The following is a 16790-nucleotide window of genomic DNA, read 5'->3' as shown; positions in this document are numbered from 1 at the left end:
TTCGGAAGGCTCGTGCGTAAGGAATGCGATTATACAGGGTGATTCTTGGAGAATCGTGCGCGGATGTCGTGAAAATTTTCTGCCGTAAAAAGAATTTCCTGGGTCTATCAAAAACACGTATCAAATGAAAAATTTCGTGAATTCTCGACGCGTTTCCAAGAACGCGAACAAATATCCGCGATAAAATACAGTTTCTGGTAAAATATTTCACTAGCACGCGTAATCAATGCACTGGCATGCTATCGATGATATACACGTGATCTATCGAATGAAAAATTGCTCGAATTTTTTAAACGCCTAGATTCTCCAGGAAATTTCTACATTGCCGTTTATAAATGTTAGGATAGGCTACTATCGTGTTTCAAGTCGCTAGGCCGGACGAACGATTAATAGGTAAGGACTTTAATCGATGATAATGATCCAAAATATATATCGTTGCATACACAAGAATCTTGGTACAAAAAACAAAAGGATTTTCGTTCAAACGATTACATACGTGTCGTTCCATTCTCATCGAACTGATGTTGTTATTTTATGCAATTCGTTACGTGCCGAGGGGATTGTTATTTGAGAATATCGTAGGTAGCATGTGGGTGGTTAGACTTTTTGCAATTTATGTAACAAGCGATTTAAAAAGCTTGCAACTGAACGACAATTTTAATAAAAATGTGGATAATCGAAACGCTGGTCGAAGTTGTTCCTAAATGCTCGCATCGTGGCCGCGTTTCCCGGTAAACCAGCTTAACCAGTTTTCGTTGAATAATTTCTTACCCCGCGGCCGAAAAGAGCAATTACCGGCTCGTCGATCGCTTAATAGCAATTACTGGAATCTATTTACGTCGGTGGAGACGGTCGGTTGAAAAAGAGAGAGCCAACCTCGAGAGCTTTGATCTTCGCTCGATTCCAGCTAAAATCGCCCGGTTGTCCGATGGTTAATTAAATTTCAGTCGCGAAGGACGCCAGAAACGAAATTGCCTTTCGTCATGAATTCGATCTGTTTTCAGGCCCCACCCACGCCTCTCCCATTCTATCGGCCGTGACGTTCAAGTTTCGCATAGTCCGCGTGCCGGAGATTCGTCGCTTTGTCCACGATACCAGACAAACTGCCTCTGCTCTGCTAGCTTCGCTGGCGGGCGAAAATTCGCGCGACCTACGGAGAGGTTCGGCGAGTCGTTCGAGTTGAAAGGCATCCGAGGTCCTCTCTGTGTGTCTGGTCTCGCGACTCTGCTGCCAGCGAGTGAATAACCGAGCGACCGACGGGGCGTTCGTCTCTTTATGTAAATCGGTCGAATTCACGGCAAGCAATAAAATGTAAAGCAGAGTGTAGGTGGGCTGCGAGCGTCCTAAATGTCGTACCAAGCGTACCTCCTCTTTTTCTTTCGCCAACTCCTCGCGTCCCTTCGTATTTCCACCCTGCTGCTCCTGGTACAAACTGGCAAGATAATGCGGTGGAGGGTGGCAAAGGAAACGTGTGCACAAGGGTGTAGCTCGTGTTTCTCAGGCGCCACGCGTCTTTTATACATATCGACGATTTAAAACTTACCGCGATACAGAACGATCTGCCAATTTAGTGTCGCCTTCTCTCCCTTTGTCACGACAGGATCGGGTCCCCGTTTTGCGCGTATACGTGTTTTCCGGAGTTCTTGTAAGTTTGCAGTGAAATTTTGTAGCACAATGGCAGGCAGGGAAAATCGAAAATAGAAACGATTCGAAGAAACAACGTAACTGTATAAAACAAAACTAATTGGACAAGAGCAACGTATAGACAAAGTATAGACGTAGTAAAATACAATAGGACGTAGGATAGATAAAAATCGGCAATACACTGCGAAACATAAGTTAAGAAATGTCTAATAGGAAAAGGAATACGTACTTGTATATACAAATACGTACAGATGCTGGGCTTTCTTTTATTCGTCGCTGTATATATTCGTTTTAATTGACAAGAAATTCCATCGTTGGAGAAATTCAATTTGAGTTTTAATTTGTAAAGCAATGAACCACAAAAATATGTAAATGTAATAGCGCGGCGGGGTTTTAACGTAATCGGAAGCATTGATAATGTGATTACGTGTTAACGACTTTTTAATTGTCAGCTGGAAAATTTGCGAACCATTCTCCGACGTTGGACAAAAGAAGCGATTATAAATTGTTCCGAAGCACCTGTCCTCGCAACGCTTACGCGGCCGAAATTTATATTGTTGTCCGGTCGCGTAATTAATTTCATTTAAGGGAAATTCAGGAAAGCAAATATAACGTAATTTTGTGGAAACAAAGGGGATTCTATTACATCCACGGTGTATCGCTTCCAAATGTCAGGAAAGCTTTGTTTGCCGGTTTGATATAGTACCAAGTATCCTGTAACTCTGTTAATCTATCCCTTTGCGCCTGCGACATTCGCACGTGCACGCACTAATTCGTGTAACACGTATAGCTTCTACATGATCTTGACCTTAATTAACTTCAGCTCTATCGACCTAATCGTATGATAATCTTAGAACACCGATGCCATTTGACGTACCTCGATACGCGATTGGAATTTCGTTTCTCCGAAAAACATATACTACCACGCTTAAATATTTGAACACCCGACATAGCACGACTAAAATATTACTATTCTTGTTGTATTTTTACTGTTATAATTTATAAGTATAATGAACGTTTCCCTACTGTCAATTAAGAGCTTCATTAAGATTGATGCCATCAGACGTGCTACCATATGCTACTGGAATTTCGCTTTTCCCAAAACCGTAAACTATCACATCTGAGTATTTGGATACGTTCGATTAGGATATTAACATTATTTTTATCCTCAACGTTGTAATGGAAAAATGTTTCTCTACCGTTGACTGTTATAATTTTCAGTGGATGAAACAAATTACTGCGTAGGTTGGACGACCAAAACCATTATTAACTACTACACATTGTTAGATTTGTAGACAAAGTTCAGAGTATTTAACAAAATAACGGAGCCATGAAATATACGACACGACAGTGGATGCAGAGCACGCTAAAACGAATATGAGCTGTAATGAAGTCAAATTAATAACATGTACATATACGTGACATCTTTTTACGAAATAAACTTCGCTATCAAAATTTGCTCGTCTCCCTCGATTATACTAAAAAAAAAAAAAAAAAAAAATAGGAATAAAAAAAACATTGAAACTCCTGAACGATCCTAGTTTAAAGTCCACAGACTGTACCTTGCAACCGTTAGTTTCCAGGCAAGTTATCTCGCGAAGAAGCAAGAAACATCACGTGGTTGTAACGAAGTAATCTCGCTTTAAGTGGCAAAAAATTCGTAACGAGATGAAATTCATGTTGGCAAACCGAGATGTTTAAACGTAGGCAGCGTAAGCAAAAATCGCGGAACAGCAGAGCTCGGCTCTCTTTTGATACGTCGGTGAAAGAAAGGAGAGTGGTCGCGGCTGGCACGGTAATTCGTTAAAGAATCCTTTAATGTCGTGTTCATTTCGCGTTTGTAATTTCCTCGGGAAAAATGTGTCGTGACCCAGCGCGCTAGTTAGCGATGGAACGTACTTACTTTTACTTAGAGAGAAGTAGAGAGAGAGAGAGAGAGAAAGAGAGAGGGAAAAAAGACTCACTTGTCGAGCGCTTTCAGTTGCAGCAGCAAAGGTTGATTGTCGACCGCGTCGGAGACATCGCGACGCATCCGGTTACTATGTTGTCTCAAGGCCGCGGTATCATAGGAGGCCACCTCGTAATAGCCGATGTAAGAACTGAGCGTGATACCTGAAACAGATGGTAACCGAACATCCTTCCATTAACTGCTTTATAACTGTGAAAAACAAAAAAGAAAAAAAAAACGAGTATGAGAAAAGCTTCAGAAGGTTGGAGCTTAACTATAGCGAATTACGAGCACAAAAAAGATTTGTAACATATAATAAGAATTTGATATTTTGATTTATTTGATTCTTCGTTAAAATCGACGCTAAAAAAACAAAACACTTTGTTTTATTGTAGCGATTCGAAACGATATTTGAAGTACATTAAGCTGACTGAAGAGTGTATCTAACGAAGGCCATTGCGAATTATATCAAAGATAATAGAGAACAGTATAAAAACACGAAACAGGGAAGACAATAGGTCATAATTTGCTAATGAAAAGGAAAGGAGAGACAAGAAGCGGTAGAAGTTTCGCATCGCGCAAAAATTGCTAGAATGAACATGAACGCGGCGATTAGTCATTAACTCCTTTATAATTAGACTGTACATTTTTCACCAGCTCTGGGAAATTTTTGTATATCAAAGTATAGTACATACTCTTTAGATACTGATACACGATATATTTTTGAATTTGGTGGGACAATAAAATTATATCATCGAGGTGCCACTTTCTCGGTCATATTCAACGAAATATGAATATTCATAAATATTCGCAGTCTATTTACAAGTGTCGAAAAAGAGAAAAAAAAAAAATGAAAAATGAAGGGGAAAGAAGAGACGAGGGACGGTGAAATTTTGTATTGTAAAAAAATTACAAGATAATTACAAGAATTACAAGATAATAATTAGTTTCTAAACTTAATTATCGTGTTCTATAATTGCATTGTAAAATATTGGATTGCGTGGAATGTCCCATTAACCGATCTCTCGCTTCCCAGCCTTTTAACAGAACCGACAAAGAGAAACCACTTAGGATCTTGCAAAATCCGAAACTTCAGGACCTGGACTTTCGCTATCGCGGGGGTGGGAGTACGGTGAGAATTGCGCCAGAGTCGTTTGCACGAACGAGACACTTTGGTCCGTGGGAGGAACAGAGTTCGCGTTTCTTTCTTGTCCAAGTTAATCTCGAAAATTAGCTCGTAGTCTAATAAAAGGTAAATCATTCGGTTTGATTATCCCTTTCTTTGATTCTAGAAAATGAGAGAATCTTGCGAACGAGGGTGCGAGAAACAGCGGAAGAAAATAAGTCACGTTCTTCGTCTTCTTACACTTGAATAGTTTTACACTTTGATCTCTTGTCTCTTGAATATTTGAACAAACATTTTTGTTAATAAAATATAATATAATACGATGTATAATTAAGATATCGCGGTCGAAGGTAGTTGAAAATGGAACAGTCTGTCACATTCTCGAATATAAGTTTCTTGAAAATACGTGGTAAATCTAGGAAATTTCACGAACGATCAAACAGTCGTTTTTAGTATATTCAATGATAAAAATAGATATTTAATTCCTAAATTCAATATACTTTATAATTTATTACACATTAAAACGTTCGCCGTCTTAGTCGTAGAAATATTGAAATGGAAAAACCACCGGAAGTACACTAGTTATATTTTCCTCTGAGATCTTCATTTCAGAGAAGGCACCTCTGGAAAACTCGATAGAAAATCCTCTTAAAGGATTTTACAGACACGCTAACTCGGATTCTTAACAAGTACAACAAACGAAAAAACGTTTCTTTTCCACATTTTATCCGAAACCTACATCAGGATCGCGTCATCGGGACGAGATAGAATCGAGAAAGAAATAGGGGAGCGCACTCGCCATCAGAGTGGCATTCGTCTTGGTGTTTCCATTGTTTGGTCGGTAAGTACCGGTCAAGAGCAAAGGCAACAACGCGATGGTAAAGTGTTTGTCTCGTTGCCTATTAAAACGTTGCTCGCACGGAGTCGCGCAAAGAGCGTAATTTAACAGCATCTCGTGGCGTTGTCCAGGCCGCATCGTACGGCTTACAGCTTACGCAACACTCGCCAATAATCTAATTACCGTGGCTCGCTATCGATGCGTTGGCCAACGGCGAGTTGCAATGCGACCACCCTACACTGGACAGTTTGTATCGGATTTTCCATCGACAATAGGTATCTCCGTAGCCCGCAGCCAAACCTCCGCTATGCCTCTATCCTCGTTACGTTATCCGGCAAGATAGCGATTTCAGATAGAAGAAACCGAACGTGACTCTGCCTCTTTGCTACCTATTATCTCTATCGGTGGCGGTTCTGTGTAGTTACGCGAGTTGCGGACACTAGTTACGCAAAGTGTGCGGAATCCTTGCTAATAGCCTAACAGTTTGGTCCTTAGAGTGATAGCGTTAATTACGATTCAGCTGTTTAGAGGTTAATTATACGCGTTACTTATACCCGGTAAACAGCTGTGAAAACGGGCAAAGGGACGTGGCTGGTCATTCGATTGTATGTCGTACACGATGCTAGTGATGGGCTTAAGTACGGCGCAAGTAGGTTTGAAAATTAACCAACTAGATTCGAACTCTTCATACGGTGGCGGACGAAAGAAATATAAGAAAGAAATAATTTTACGAAACATTTTTCCTTTCTATAGAAACGGCTGAGTTAAGCGGTTTGAAGTATATTTGTCCGATGTTCTTAGGAGGATTGAAATTACGCGTTTTCAACCAGATTCGAGAAGTTTCTATAGATTCTACGAACCGTCGACTATATGTTAAAGACAAATATGGAGCTTGATTGACGCAGGTATATTCCTTGTTTCAGTTTCGATTTACCAAAACGTTTGACCGCAGTTACGGCAAGTAGCAAAGAGTCAACGGCAGAGAAACGTTCTTTCATCGTAATGTCGAGGAAATGATAAAAACATCGATGTTTGATTTGCATTGCACCAGGTGTACAAATATTTGTGCAGGGTAGTGTACACATTGAACTTGATCCCATCGCTACACGCTACCGCTGTTCGTCACAGAGCGTTAATGAACTGGGAAATTAACAGATAGACCCTATGAATAAACAGAGAGTTCGATGGAAGGCACTAGCCGGAATCGAACGTGACTCACCTCTGTGTGGTGGCACAGGATGAAGAGGCGAGGCAACGGCGACGATTAGAAGGCAACCGAACACCAAGAAGAAAATCAAGGGCGTCCCGATTCCAGGATGACGACGACGTTCCTTCGACCCGAAGGGATACATCGTGGCCCTCTGGGCCCCGTTGTGCCCTCCTCTAACCTCGTCCTCCTCTTCTTCCTCCTCCTCTTCCCCTTCTTCGTCAACGGCCAGGGCCGTAGCGCGCATCGGCTCGACGTTCTCCGGCCCAGCAATAACTAATGGCGCTATCTGCCTTTCGTCGAACAACCGACCACCGCACTTTGCGAGTCACCCACCAGACTCATCTCTCTTCCTCTCTCGACCTCTGTCTTCCTCCTACTTTCGATTTTCCTTCTCCTCCTCCTCTTCCTCCTCTTCCACCGAACGTGCTTCCGCCACGTCCTCTTTCTCTTCTTTCTCCTCCGCGGGTCGCTCAACCTTTCGACCCTCCTCCCACGCTTTCAGCCTTTTTCCCCCGACTCCTGCTACCTTCGTCGATCGGCAGCTCTTCTTCGTCCTCACGGCCGATCGATCCTACCCCTGAAAAAGAAAGAAAAAAAGAAAATGATTCAGCCAGGGAACGGGATTAATTTTTCGAACAGGCTTCGCCAGTCGACGTTTGATCCTTCGCGGATCTCGCGTTGTTCAGATTTTTCTGTCACGGTTACGTCATTGGTTCAAAGGACAGAGAATAGGATCATCCTCCATACCTTTGTTCGGAATCTTTATACGATGGATCATGTGCGTATGGATCGAAAGACTGTGACGCGTGGGTCTTCGTCGGATACAGCCATTTCCAACCTTTTTCATCTAGTTACTAGAATTCTACGACGTACCGGAAGATATATTGCGTTTGATCCAAGACAGGTCATTCACACTGCACTGTTATTATTCATTTTGTTTGACAATCTAAGGGGAACAACGTTGGTATCTTCGACTAAATAATCGGGTTATTGCATGCTCTAATCCTTTGCGGTCGGCGTATTTTTCCAATGGGAATAGCAATTGGTCGAAGCAAGTTTCGGTTATATTTCAGATAAATTAAATATTCGGAAATATTTATAGTGCCATTCGATTTTGAAACGGAATTTTAGATCCAGTCACCGTTCGACTGCAAAGGTTGAGGAACGAAAATTTTTACGGCACACCAACGCGCCGCGCGACACAGTCGAAAATCGTCGACCTAATAAAATTGAACTGCAAGTTGCCGAGTTAAAGTCAATTTCAGTGACGCTTTGGACTGAAATAGATTAAGCGATGAAACGTCATAGACGAGTGATTTTACAAGCTACCGCTAATCGAGGGAACGTCGAGGGGACCATAGAAATCGACCATGTTTTACGCAAGACGTGACCGAACGCGAAAACACCGGTGAAAAGCGGATAAGGAAGGCGATTCTTTAAACGTCTCCTTAAGAAGTTGTTGCTGAAAAATTTCCTCGAGGAGAGCGCGTGTGTAGTGGAAGTCGGAAGACGCGATGGCCAACTCGCGCGATAAATCATCGTCAATGTTCGCCAGGCTCGTTCGCTACAGCGTTCTTAGATCTTGTATCTCCATCAGTTTCGAGAAAAACCCAGTCAATGAATACGAATACTTCACTTGACGATCATCAAGTCTTTTTCACCGATACTTTTCAAAAAGAAATCCCCTTTAGACAGCGTCCAGCAATATCAGCAATTTAAAAATGAATCATATCGATCCAGTCGAGTTTCTGACAGTTTAACAGTTTCGTAACATAAGCGATTCTCGAGAAACAAATTATTTCTATAAAACCATTTCTCGGTAGAATATGAGGAACTGATGAAGATCAATTTAAAGAGTAGCGTCTGTGACATCACCAGGGCTCTCTACTTTTCAATTTATCGAGTTCAATGTAGCTCCACACAGCGGGTGAAAAGCGTACTTGCACATATCCTTATCTTCTAACGAAGCTTTTTCTTATCAGGTTCTGAATTTCATCTTCATACCGCCACACTGTCGTGATCACGTGAAAATACTTGGACTTAAGTAACTGGTATTGGTGATACTATATCGAGTACAGAAATATACAAATACTTGCTGTATCCGCTATACGCGAGACCCACTTTATGAATTGATCGTAAGTGTACATATATAAATCGTAAAGATTTGATCTATTTTTACGAAACAAGGAAACGTCTTAAAAGTTGACGCTTCCTTAATAAAATAACGAAAAGTAGACTAGTTTCTCGGACGCTTTCGATTGATTTCTTATTGTAACGCTAGAACAGAAAATGTAGAAACTGTAATCGAATATTCGGAATTAGGGAAATCCACTAAATCGCGTAATTACTGTTTGCAAAAAATGTACTTTTTTCATGTTTTTCATTATTATAATCGCAATTCATAACCTGGGAGTACGATCGATTCCAAAAGCGAGTGCAACGTATTACAGCACGCTTTATATATTCCGTGAGTAATGCATTTTTCTAGTTTCATGTCGCATTGTACTAGAGCTTTTTCTGCAAAGCAAACGAGTCATAGCGACAAGAACATCGGGTAGTTATTTGCTCAAAGGAGCTCTCTATCCTTCTGCCATGGACACAGACGGTCCGGTCAAAAAGCGAGATGTTTTCGACGATTGGAAAAGGTGCACGATATTTGCGAAAGCTCTCTGTGCGAGGTATTAACGTTACGCGAGACGTTTGCAGTCGTCCAGCAACCAGCAGAACCGATTCTGTCCACCGGTTATCACGGCGAGCTATGGGAAAACGATATCCAACCGAGTACAGACACAGTCATGGTTCACCCGTTCACGTGCGACGTGTTGATTTTTGCATTTTTTTCTACGTTTCCAGTGTCGCGACGGCTATTGAATGACATACAACAACGTGTAACCAAAACGAACAATTTGCAACCGTTCCCTTGTACATACTTTTGCCAAAGCTTTTTCTTTTCGTTCTATTAACATTGGAACAATTAATCATAATGTGTTATAAATTTTATTAAAATGATATGACGAAAATACAATAGAAACGTACAATTATTAGGACGACGGAAGTTCATATCAAAATGATAGACATCAGAACTACAGACGACTGATAAAATTTGTATCGAATAAATAAAAATGAAAGGCGTATGAAGAATATAGAATGCAAGAAAAATAAACTTCTATTCATTTAGTACTTCTTATTTGATAAAACGAAATTATTCGGATGAAAAATACACAAAATCTATGAAATTCACATGTAAAAAATTGATCGTCTTAATTATCCTGGTACTTGTAGCGTTAAGAATGCGAAACATAAGTACAGATTTCTTCGTCTATATACATAATGCATGCTTCGCTTTGGATATTTTATACGCTTCTTCATGCCACGTGCACTCTGCGAATTTTTGCATCCTTAAATTTTCTATAAATTCATAAGCATTCGCTGTCTGCTAATCGTGTTATCGGAGTCTTCATATAAGGTAACATTAATTTTCCCAAAATTCTGTCCCTAGTAACCGCCAAAAAAAAAAAAAAAAAGAACTAAAGAAAGACAGTTTGATTTGAATTTTCATAGTTTCACCTAACGCCCACGAGCCTTTCTCTCTGTCTCGTATCTTCCTCGCAGGCAAAAGTTGTTACTCTACTACTCCCTGAATCTTCAAGGCGCAACTAGGCTGAGACGCGTGGAAAGATAGAACGGAGAAACTAGATAACCGTATAACTCTCTCGAATCGGCTTTCCGTTTCGACGTGCGCGAATCAACGATCGTAGGTAACCAAGCAGACCAGTCTACCGTGCAATCTATCTCTCGTAATATTTGCAAACATCCGCATTTTTTTCACGCTATGTAGGTGTGCTGCACGTTGAAAGAACACGCTTTATCGGCGTTCTCCAGCGGCCGCTGGATGAAACAAATTCTCGCGTGGGAGGAAAAACGAGGAAAAAGTGGAGATACGCGCAGCGAGAAGTGCAGAGAGAAAATGGCGAAGAGGAGCATGGTGGGGAATACGACTGGAGAACATGGTCGCGAGAGAGAATTCGACCCGCGTCTCCCTGGCGACAATTTGCAAAATTGTCTCGCGCGTACCGCTCGGTTCTGCGCTACGAACGCGTCGTTCTCGGCCGACGATCCGCGAATGATAATCGTCCCACGTAGATACGTTCCACGGCTTTGTCCTCTTTCCATGACGCGAAACCGCGATACACCGACTTTGCCAGAAGGAACAATGAAACGACGAGAGTCACGCGGATTTCTCGCCAACGTTCCACCTATCGTCGCACCAAATATTTAATACCAGGCTCTGTATTCGTATGCAACCGGTCGTGATAACGTATCAATTGGCCATTATTAGCGGGAACATGCGACCAACGCACTCCAATTGGGCGGAACGAGTATGTGTGTCGGGTGTAGCGGTAAACCGGCTACGGTTTCACCGTACAGAGCCGCATCTAGCAATGGGCATTCCGATTTTGGAGCGGTTCAGAGATCTTCAAGACTGTGGAGATTCGAATCGCTTCGAACGCGAATCGAAGCTTGGAATTTTTGGCAGTTTTGATACACCTTCGCGTAAATGTGTTAGAACGATTAGATACTACGTTAGTTTCAAAATTGGAAAAAATGAAGATGAAGGAGGTATCTGTACAAAGTGCTGATTCATTAAAATTTCTCCTATAAATTGTATGCAATTTAACGTTCGCAATCTGGCCGGAATAGAGAAGATTTATTAAAAACGAAACGTCTTCCAAGGTCTTTGAGTGAAAATTTGGAATTTTCAGTTTTGAGCGTTTAAAATTTCGACATACGTATATCCTGAAAGTTTTGCAATCTCGAATTGAATGCCATAATCGTTTAATGCTGACGCGCTGGTTTTAGTCTTTCTTTCGAAACACGTGTTAGTAACATCGATGCGTAATCGAAGAAAAATACAAAGACTGTCAAAGACTATACAAAGACTTCGAGACACGCGAGAGTTACAAGACTTTCAACAGTTTCGTAGCTTTAAATTATATTCGAAGAAATTCAAATGTATACAAATTCAAAGTGATTTTAAGTCCTTCAAATGCAGTTGATTGTAAATGCGATTTTCTTCTGGATACTTCGCGTTCTTTCTACTTTTTTGTCCACTTCTCTTTTATTTTCTTTTTTCTTTCTTTGCCCTTCGTCCCACTCTTCTCCGTGTTTCCGGAGAGCGCAGTTAATTTTCTTGGAGCAGAATTAAACCGACCAAGGGAACGTTTCTCATTATTCGAAACACTCGTCCGGCGTCCAGATGAAATTTCTACCGGGCGAACTTTTAAATTAACGCGTCGGATTTATCCGCGGGAAAATCAGGTCGGAACGTAAGCCTATTCCCTATCTCTGCGTTTGGGCCGAATCCGACTAACGGGACCGATGATGTCACCGGATTTGGGAATATTAACTCGTCGATGCATCCGCGCACGAAATTCTTCTCATCGTGACCCTTATGGTTTTAAATTCGTTCAAGATTTCGTGATATATTATTTTCGTGCCACTCTGTATATTACCGACTATGTATATTGGAGCACAAAACGTCGTCTTGTACAATTAAACTGACATTACCAATAAAATTATACCGCAAGTCAGAGATTACGCGGTGTTCATAAATATTGCAATACAGCGGAATTTTATGTCGATCTATGTTTTTCTGCACGCAATTAGACAAATAAAAGTCAAATAGACATTCCATCGTATATTATATTAATTCCGTTCATTTTTGCATCTTCAAACTTCGCATTAAAGTCACAGTCTAGTAACAGGTGAAATCAAATATAAAATTGATCTCTTATGAAACGATCGGAAATATCACTTATCTATTTCTATCTCTGCTATGATCTTCGTTTGCTAAATGATCCAAGACTGACACATACATAGGTCGACAAACATTAAACGAAAAATTAAATTATCCTCGAAAGGTCTGCCTAAAATGGAACGCACGAACCGTGACTAAAATCAGCGAGGGATTAACCGAAATTCCTGTCCATTTCCGGTATTCCAGACCCGATGAAGATATCGAACAATGGTATATGGTGTGTATGGTAGTTTCAGGCGAGCGTGAACCAACGTAAAACAGTCTGAGCGGCTAAAAACGCGTAAAAAGCTCGGTGCGGGCGTCGAAAATCGCGAACGCCGATCGTAAAACCCAACGTCGGCCAACATCGGACAATTTTCCATCGAGCACGCCTCGCTGAACCGTTACCTCGTAACGCACACTAACAAAACACGTTTTGCGTAATGTCCTAAGCGTTCGTCGGCGGAACTCAGCGGACATCGGCACGGAGAGGAGGCGTAACTCCTTTAAAGAAATTACCAAGAGACGGTTCGCGATCGCTCCGAGGTCACCAGAGTCTCGACGCGAGACCCGGTCAAAACTCAGAAAATTTCGGATGTGACGGCCTGATGAAATCGAGGAGGCGAGTCGCGAACGTGCGAGGATTATTAATACCCGGCTTAAGGCGATTAGCGTAGTCCATGGTTACGTTCATCTGCGAAATTACGTCGATGGGAGACAAGCCGGAGGAGTTTCGGGATTATTAATTTCAAGTTTCTATTGTTAGTTAGCGTCGGGCACCGTTGGAACGACGGAGGAACTGCGAGCGAGCAAGGGATGATTTTAAAATATAAAGATTCGTAGTTCGTAATTAACTCATTAAGGATTATACAATGAGGTAATGAGTACCAATAACGTAAACGTAATATTCTTAGGAGTTATAACTAAAGTAATAGCTTTGTCAACGTACCAGAAGTGTATTACGAATAATAAGCATTTTACATTTTATAGATGCTACACGATGTGAAGATAGAAGAGAATGTTTTACAATTTAGAAATTGATATAGTTTATTATAGAAATAGTGTATTGTTACTATTTCTAGGAATGATAGGAATATCGTGTTTTCTTTGAGGATTTGTTAGTTTCATAAATTATAGATGGAGATGAAACCAAATAAAAAAGGATTTCAGAGTATGAAAATTTATGCTTTACAATTACTCATTGAGTCATTAATGTTACGCGTTTCATTTGTAGCCTCTTCCGTCTATGTTTACATTGCCGAATTCTGATTTTTAATCGTCGTTGTGAAAGGAAGCTTCAGACGTTTAATGCTTTTTTGTTGTTGTCTCTTCCATCTGGATTTGACAATTTTATGAAATTTAAAGAAATTGAAATATCATAGCATTTTGTAAAATTGCGTATATAGAGTACAGATGAAAAATACGTACTAGCGAAAAAGGTATTAAACAAATACTTCGAATACTCTTTTACAACAGCGATATTAAAAAATAAAATTCAATAACGTAGATTGATTGAAAGAAGAAATTACAAACGAAAGGTCACGTTGACCAACGTTAGCCTTTAGTGGCTTAACAAGGATCGACGCGTGGATGTTGATGGATTAACCGTTATGTTTAATATAGTGTGTTGTTTAAACGGCGTGTCGAATTAACTGAATCGAAACGAGGCAAGTTGTTGTGTAATATCGATGAGACGATATTGGCTCTACATAGTCTGCAATTACACGGAGTTAGGCGATTTCGCGGGAAGCTTCGTTGGCTGATAACATTAATTAGTCTTAACGCATGCTTTTGTATTCCCCGAGCAAGTTTCTTAAGAGCATCGTACGGTGAACAATGGTTCTGACTTCCTAACGGACTCACCGAGTTATTTTTTAATATAACTTTCACGTAGATAAGCGCCCTTATGCAACGCTCGTTACATGCTCCAACTCGATATCCGGTACCGTCGGTACTTGCGTTTAACGCTCGCTTTTCCCATTAAACGACAATTAAAGTCTGGCTATAACTTTTGTAATTTCTCGCAAAGATAATCACGATTCCTTCGACTATCCCTCCCTTAACCTTTTTCTCCTCCACTCGTATTTCGTTCGTTTCACAAGTTCATAACCCTTTCGCGATTGCATCGGAAAAAAATGGAGCGCATTGTGTCTATGATAAAAACGTATATAGCTATATAACCTATAAGTCGAGCGCGTTCGTTGATTCGCGTGTGTTCCCTCGAAAAATCAGCATCCGGCGAAGCCACTTCCGTCAAACGACCTGGTGGCGCTGGGGACGCGTTTTACGTGACATTTAAATCTCCCATCGTGCGCGTACAATCCGACGTAAACACACTAGTATACAAAACAACGAGGGAGAAAATGTGCGTGCGACGTATTCTCGACGGTTATTAGGAACGCGAGTTTCGTCGGATTATATGATAAAATCGGACGTCGCGTAACTACGTTGACTCCGGTGATCGCGAGGGAAATGTAGCATCGTTCACCGAACCGACGATTCGCGTTCCCTTCGACAGGTTACGATTTGTGCATGTATATATGTATATATGCACAAACGTACACACCGATGAGCGACGCAGGAGTAGACAGACGTGCACGACGAAAAAAAAAGCTACGATGCTTAACCGCGCGAACCGAGGTACGGAGAGATAGATCGAGAGATGGGGGGAGAAAAAGAAAGGAAGATGCCGAAAGGGATGGAAAAGGAGAGACTCGCACGTAGAATATTGCGCGTGCTCGCTGCTCTTGCATACTATCTGACACCTACCTATGCACAGAGGTTGAAGTCCTGCCACGGGCGTCCTTTCCGCCGTGATCCTCGTCCTTCCAACCGGTTCTCGCAGGGACGTCGATTACTCATTTACGGTCATTGTACCGCATCCTGTCGCACCACACCAACTACCCACAATATCACACGTGTGTTACACGGCAGCGTGCAGTCGCGTCGTTCTCTTTCTCTGCTTGATCGACGATAATGAACAAAGAAATGCGTAGTCTGACAGAGAAAGAAGGAGAGAAGCTGTAGAATTGGCACGCGCGACACCGACTCCACACAACGAGACAAACAGGAACGCGTTCCGCGCCGTACTGACGGACGGCAACGCTCGTGACTCGTGTGAACGAGGACTCCGAGGACACCGACTTCCCCTACCATGATCGCGTTCGACCCAGCTGTGCTGCGCCCTCTCTCCTTCTGCCTTACGAACTCTCCTCTACCCTTTCTTATTCCCCTAATGTTGCGATCTCTTTCTTTTTCAGAGATCCCTTCCATGGCTGGACGCGGACCAACGCTTTCCAATAGTGGTACGCTGTACCATCAACCCCTCTATCGGTACCCCACTCTGACTACCATGGTTCGACTCCCACCTCCGTGTAACTTGACCTTAGTCGTCGGTCAAAGGAAAGGAGTGTTTCTGAAATAGAAGGGCGATTGAAGGGTTTACGATCATCATCCTATATCGTTATTATTGATGGAAAACAAGTAACACATAGATATAATATTTTTACCAATTTTTGTTACATTTATTCTTGTCACTACTAACTTTATTCTCATTTTAAACTATTCCTTTGGTAGTTGTTAAACATGGCTGTAATCGTCTGCTTTAATCTGTTTTATCAGGAAATAGTAATTTATTTGCAAAAAAATGTTTGTCATCTTACCACATAAAAATATGAATGAAAACTATTTACTGTATCATGGAATTCTTGTTCACGTACCTACGATGTTTAGCGCCAACCATACGTGTCAGTAAATGGAAGAAGACGAGAGCATGATACCGCTGAAGTGGGGTTATTCAGCACGTAAGGGGAAAACCCCTGCAGCGGGCTTACTTAACCCCTATTCGCCCGACCGAGCCACCCCCGCTATAACCAAGCGACGTTTGCCTCGCAGACCACTATATCTTGTTCATTTTCCCTTCCTGCTAGTGGCCACGCCGCTCTGGATGACCCCTATTGATAGACCAAGCTACTTTCGTCCTTTTCATCCTCCCAAATTTCCATCGTTCTCTGTTTCGAATGTAACTCAAAATCCTAGCTACGAGAGGCGCGTACATTTATTCAATTTGAAATTAAAATTCTGATTTATGATTATAAATTGTTTATAAATACTTTGGTAAATTTATTACATTAGTAAAAGGATTACGTGAATAAAAATTGTTATCTCAATTATTATCAATATTTAGAGAGTACTTATATCAAAAACAGATGAAATTTCTATCTCTAA

The 16790-nt window shown here is 41.4% G+C and overlaps 1 protein-coding gene across 1 annotated transcript in view; it reads right to left on the bottom strand.

Moving 5' to 3' along the window:
• Positions 1–15668, bottom strand: part of LOC117166445 (disintegrin and metalloproteinase domain-containing protein 10) — a 56824-nt gene extending 41156 nt beyond the window's left edge. The window contains exons 1-3 of the mRNA XM_033350412.2: positions 15333–15668; positions 6776–7343; positions 3609–3756 (exon numbers count right to left, since the gene is read on the bottom strand). Coding sequence (XP_033206303.1) covers positions 3609–3756; positions 6776–7010 — 383 coding nt within the window. The 5' untranslated portion in view covers positions 7011–7343; positions 15333–15668. The remainder of the gene's footprint in view (positions 1–3608; positions 3757–6775; positions 7344–15332) is intronic.
• Positions 15669–16790: the final 1122 nt, after the last annotated feature.

The sequence above is a fragment of the Bombus vancouverensis genome, chromosome 15, assembly GCF_051014615.1.
Source record: "Bombus vancouverensis nearcticus chromosome 15, iyBomVanc1_principal, whole genome shotgun sequence".
Classification (NCBI taxonomy): Eukaryota; Metazoa; Arthropoda; class Insecta; order Hymenoptera; family Apidae; genus Bombus; species Bombus vancouverensis.
This window is presented reverse-complemented; position numbering and strand designations above follow the sequence as displayed.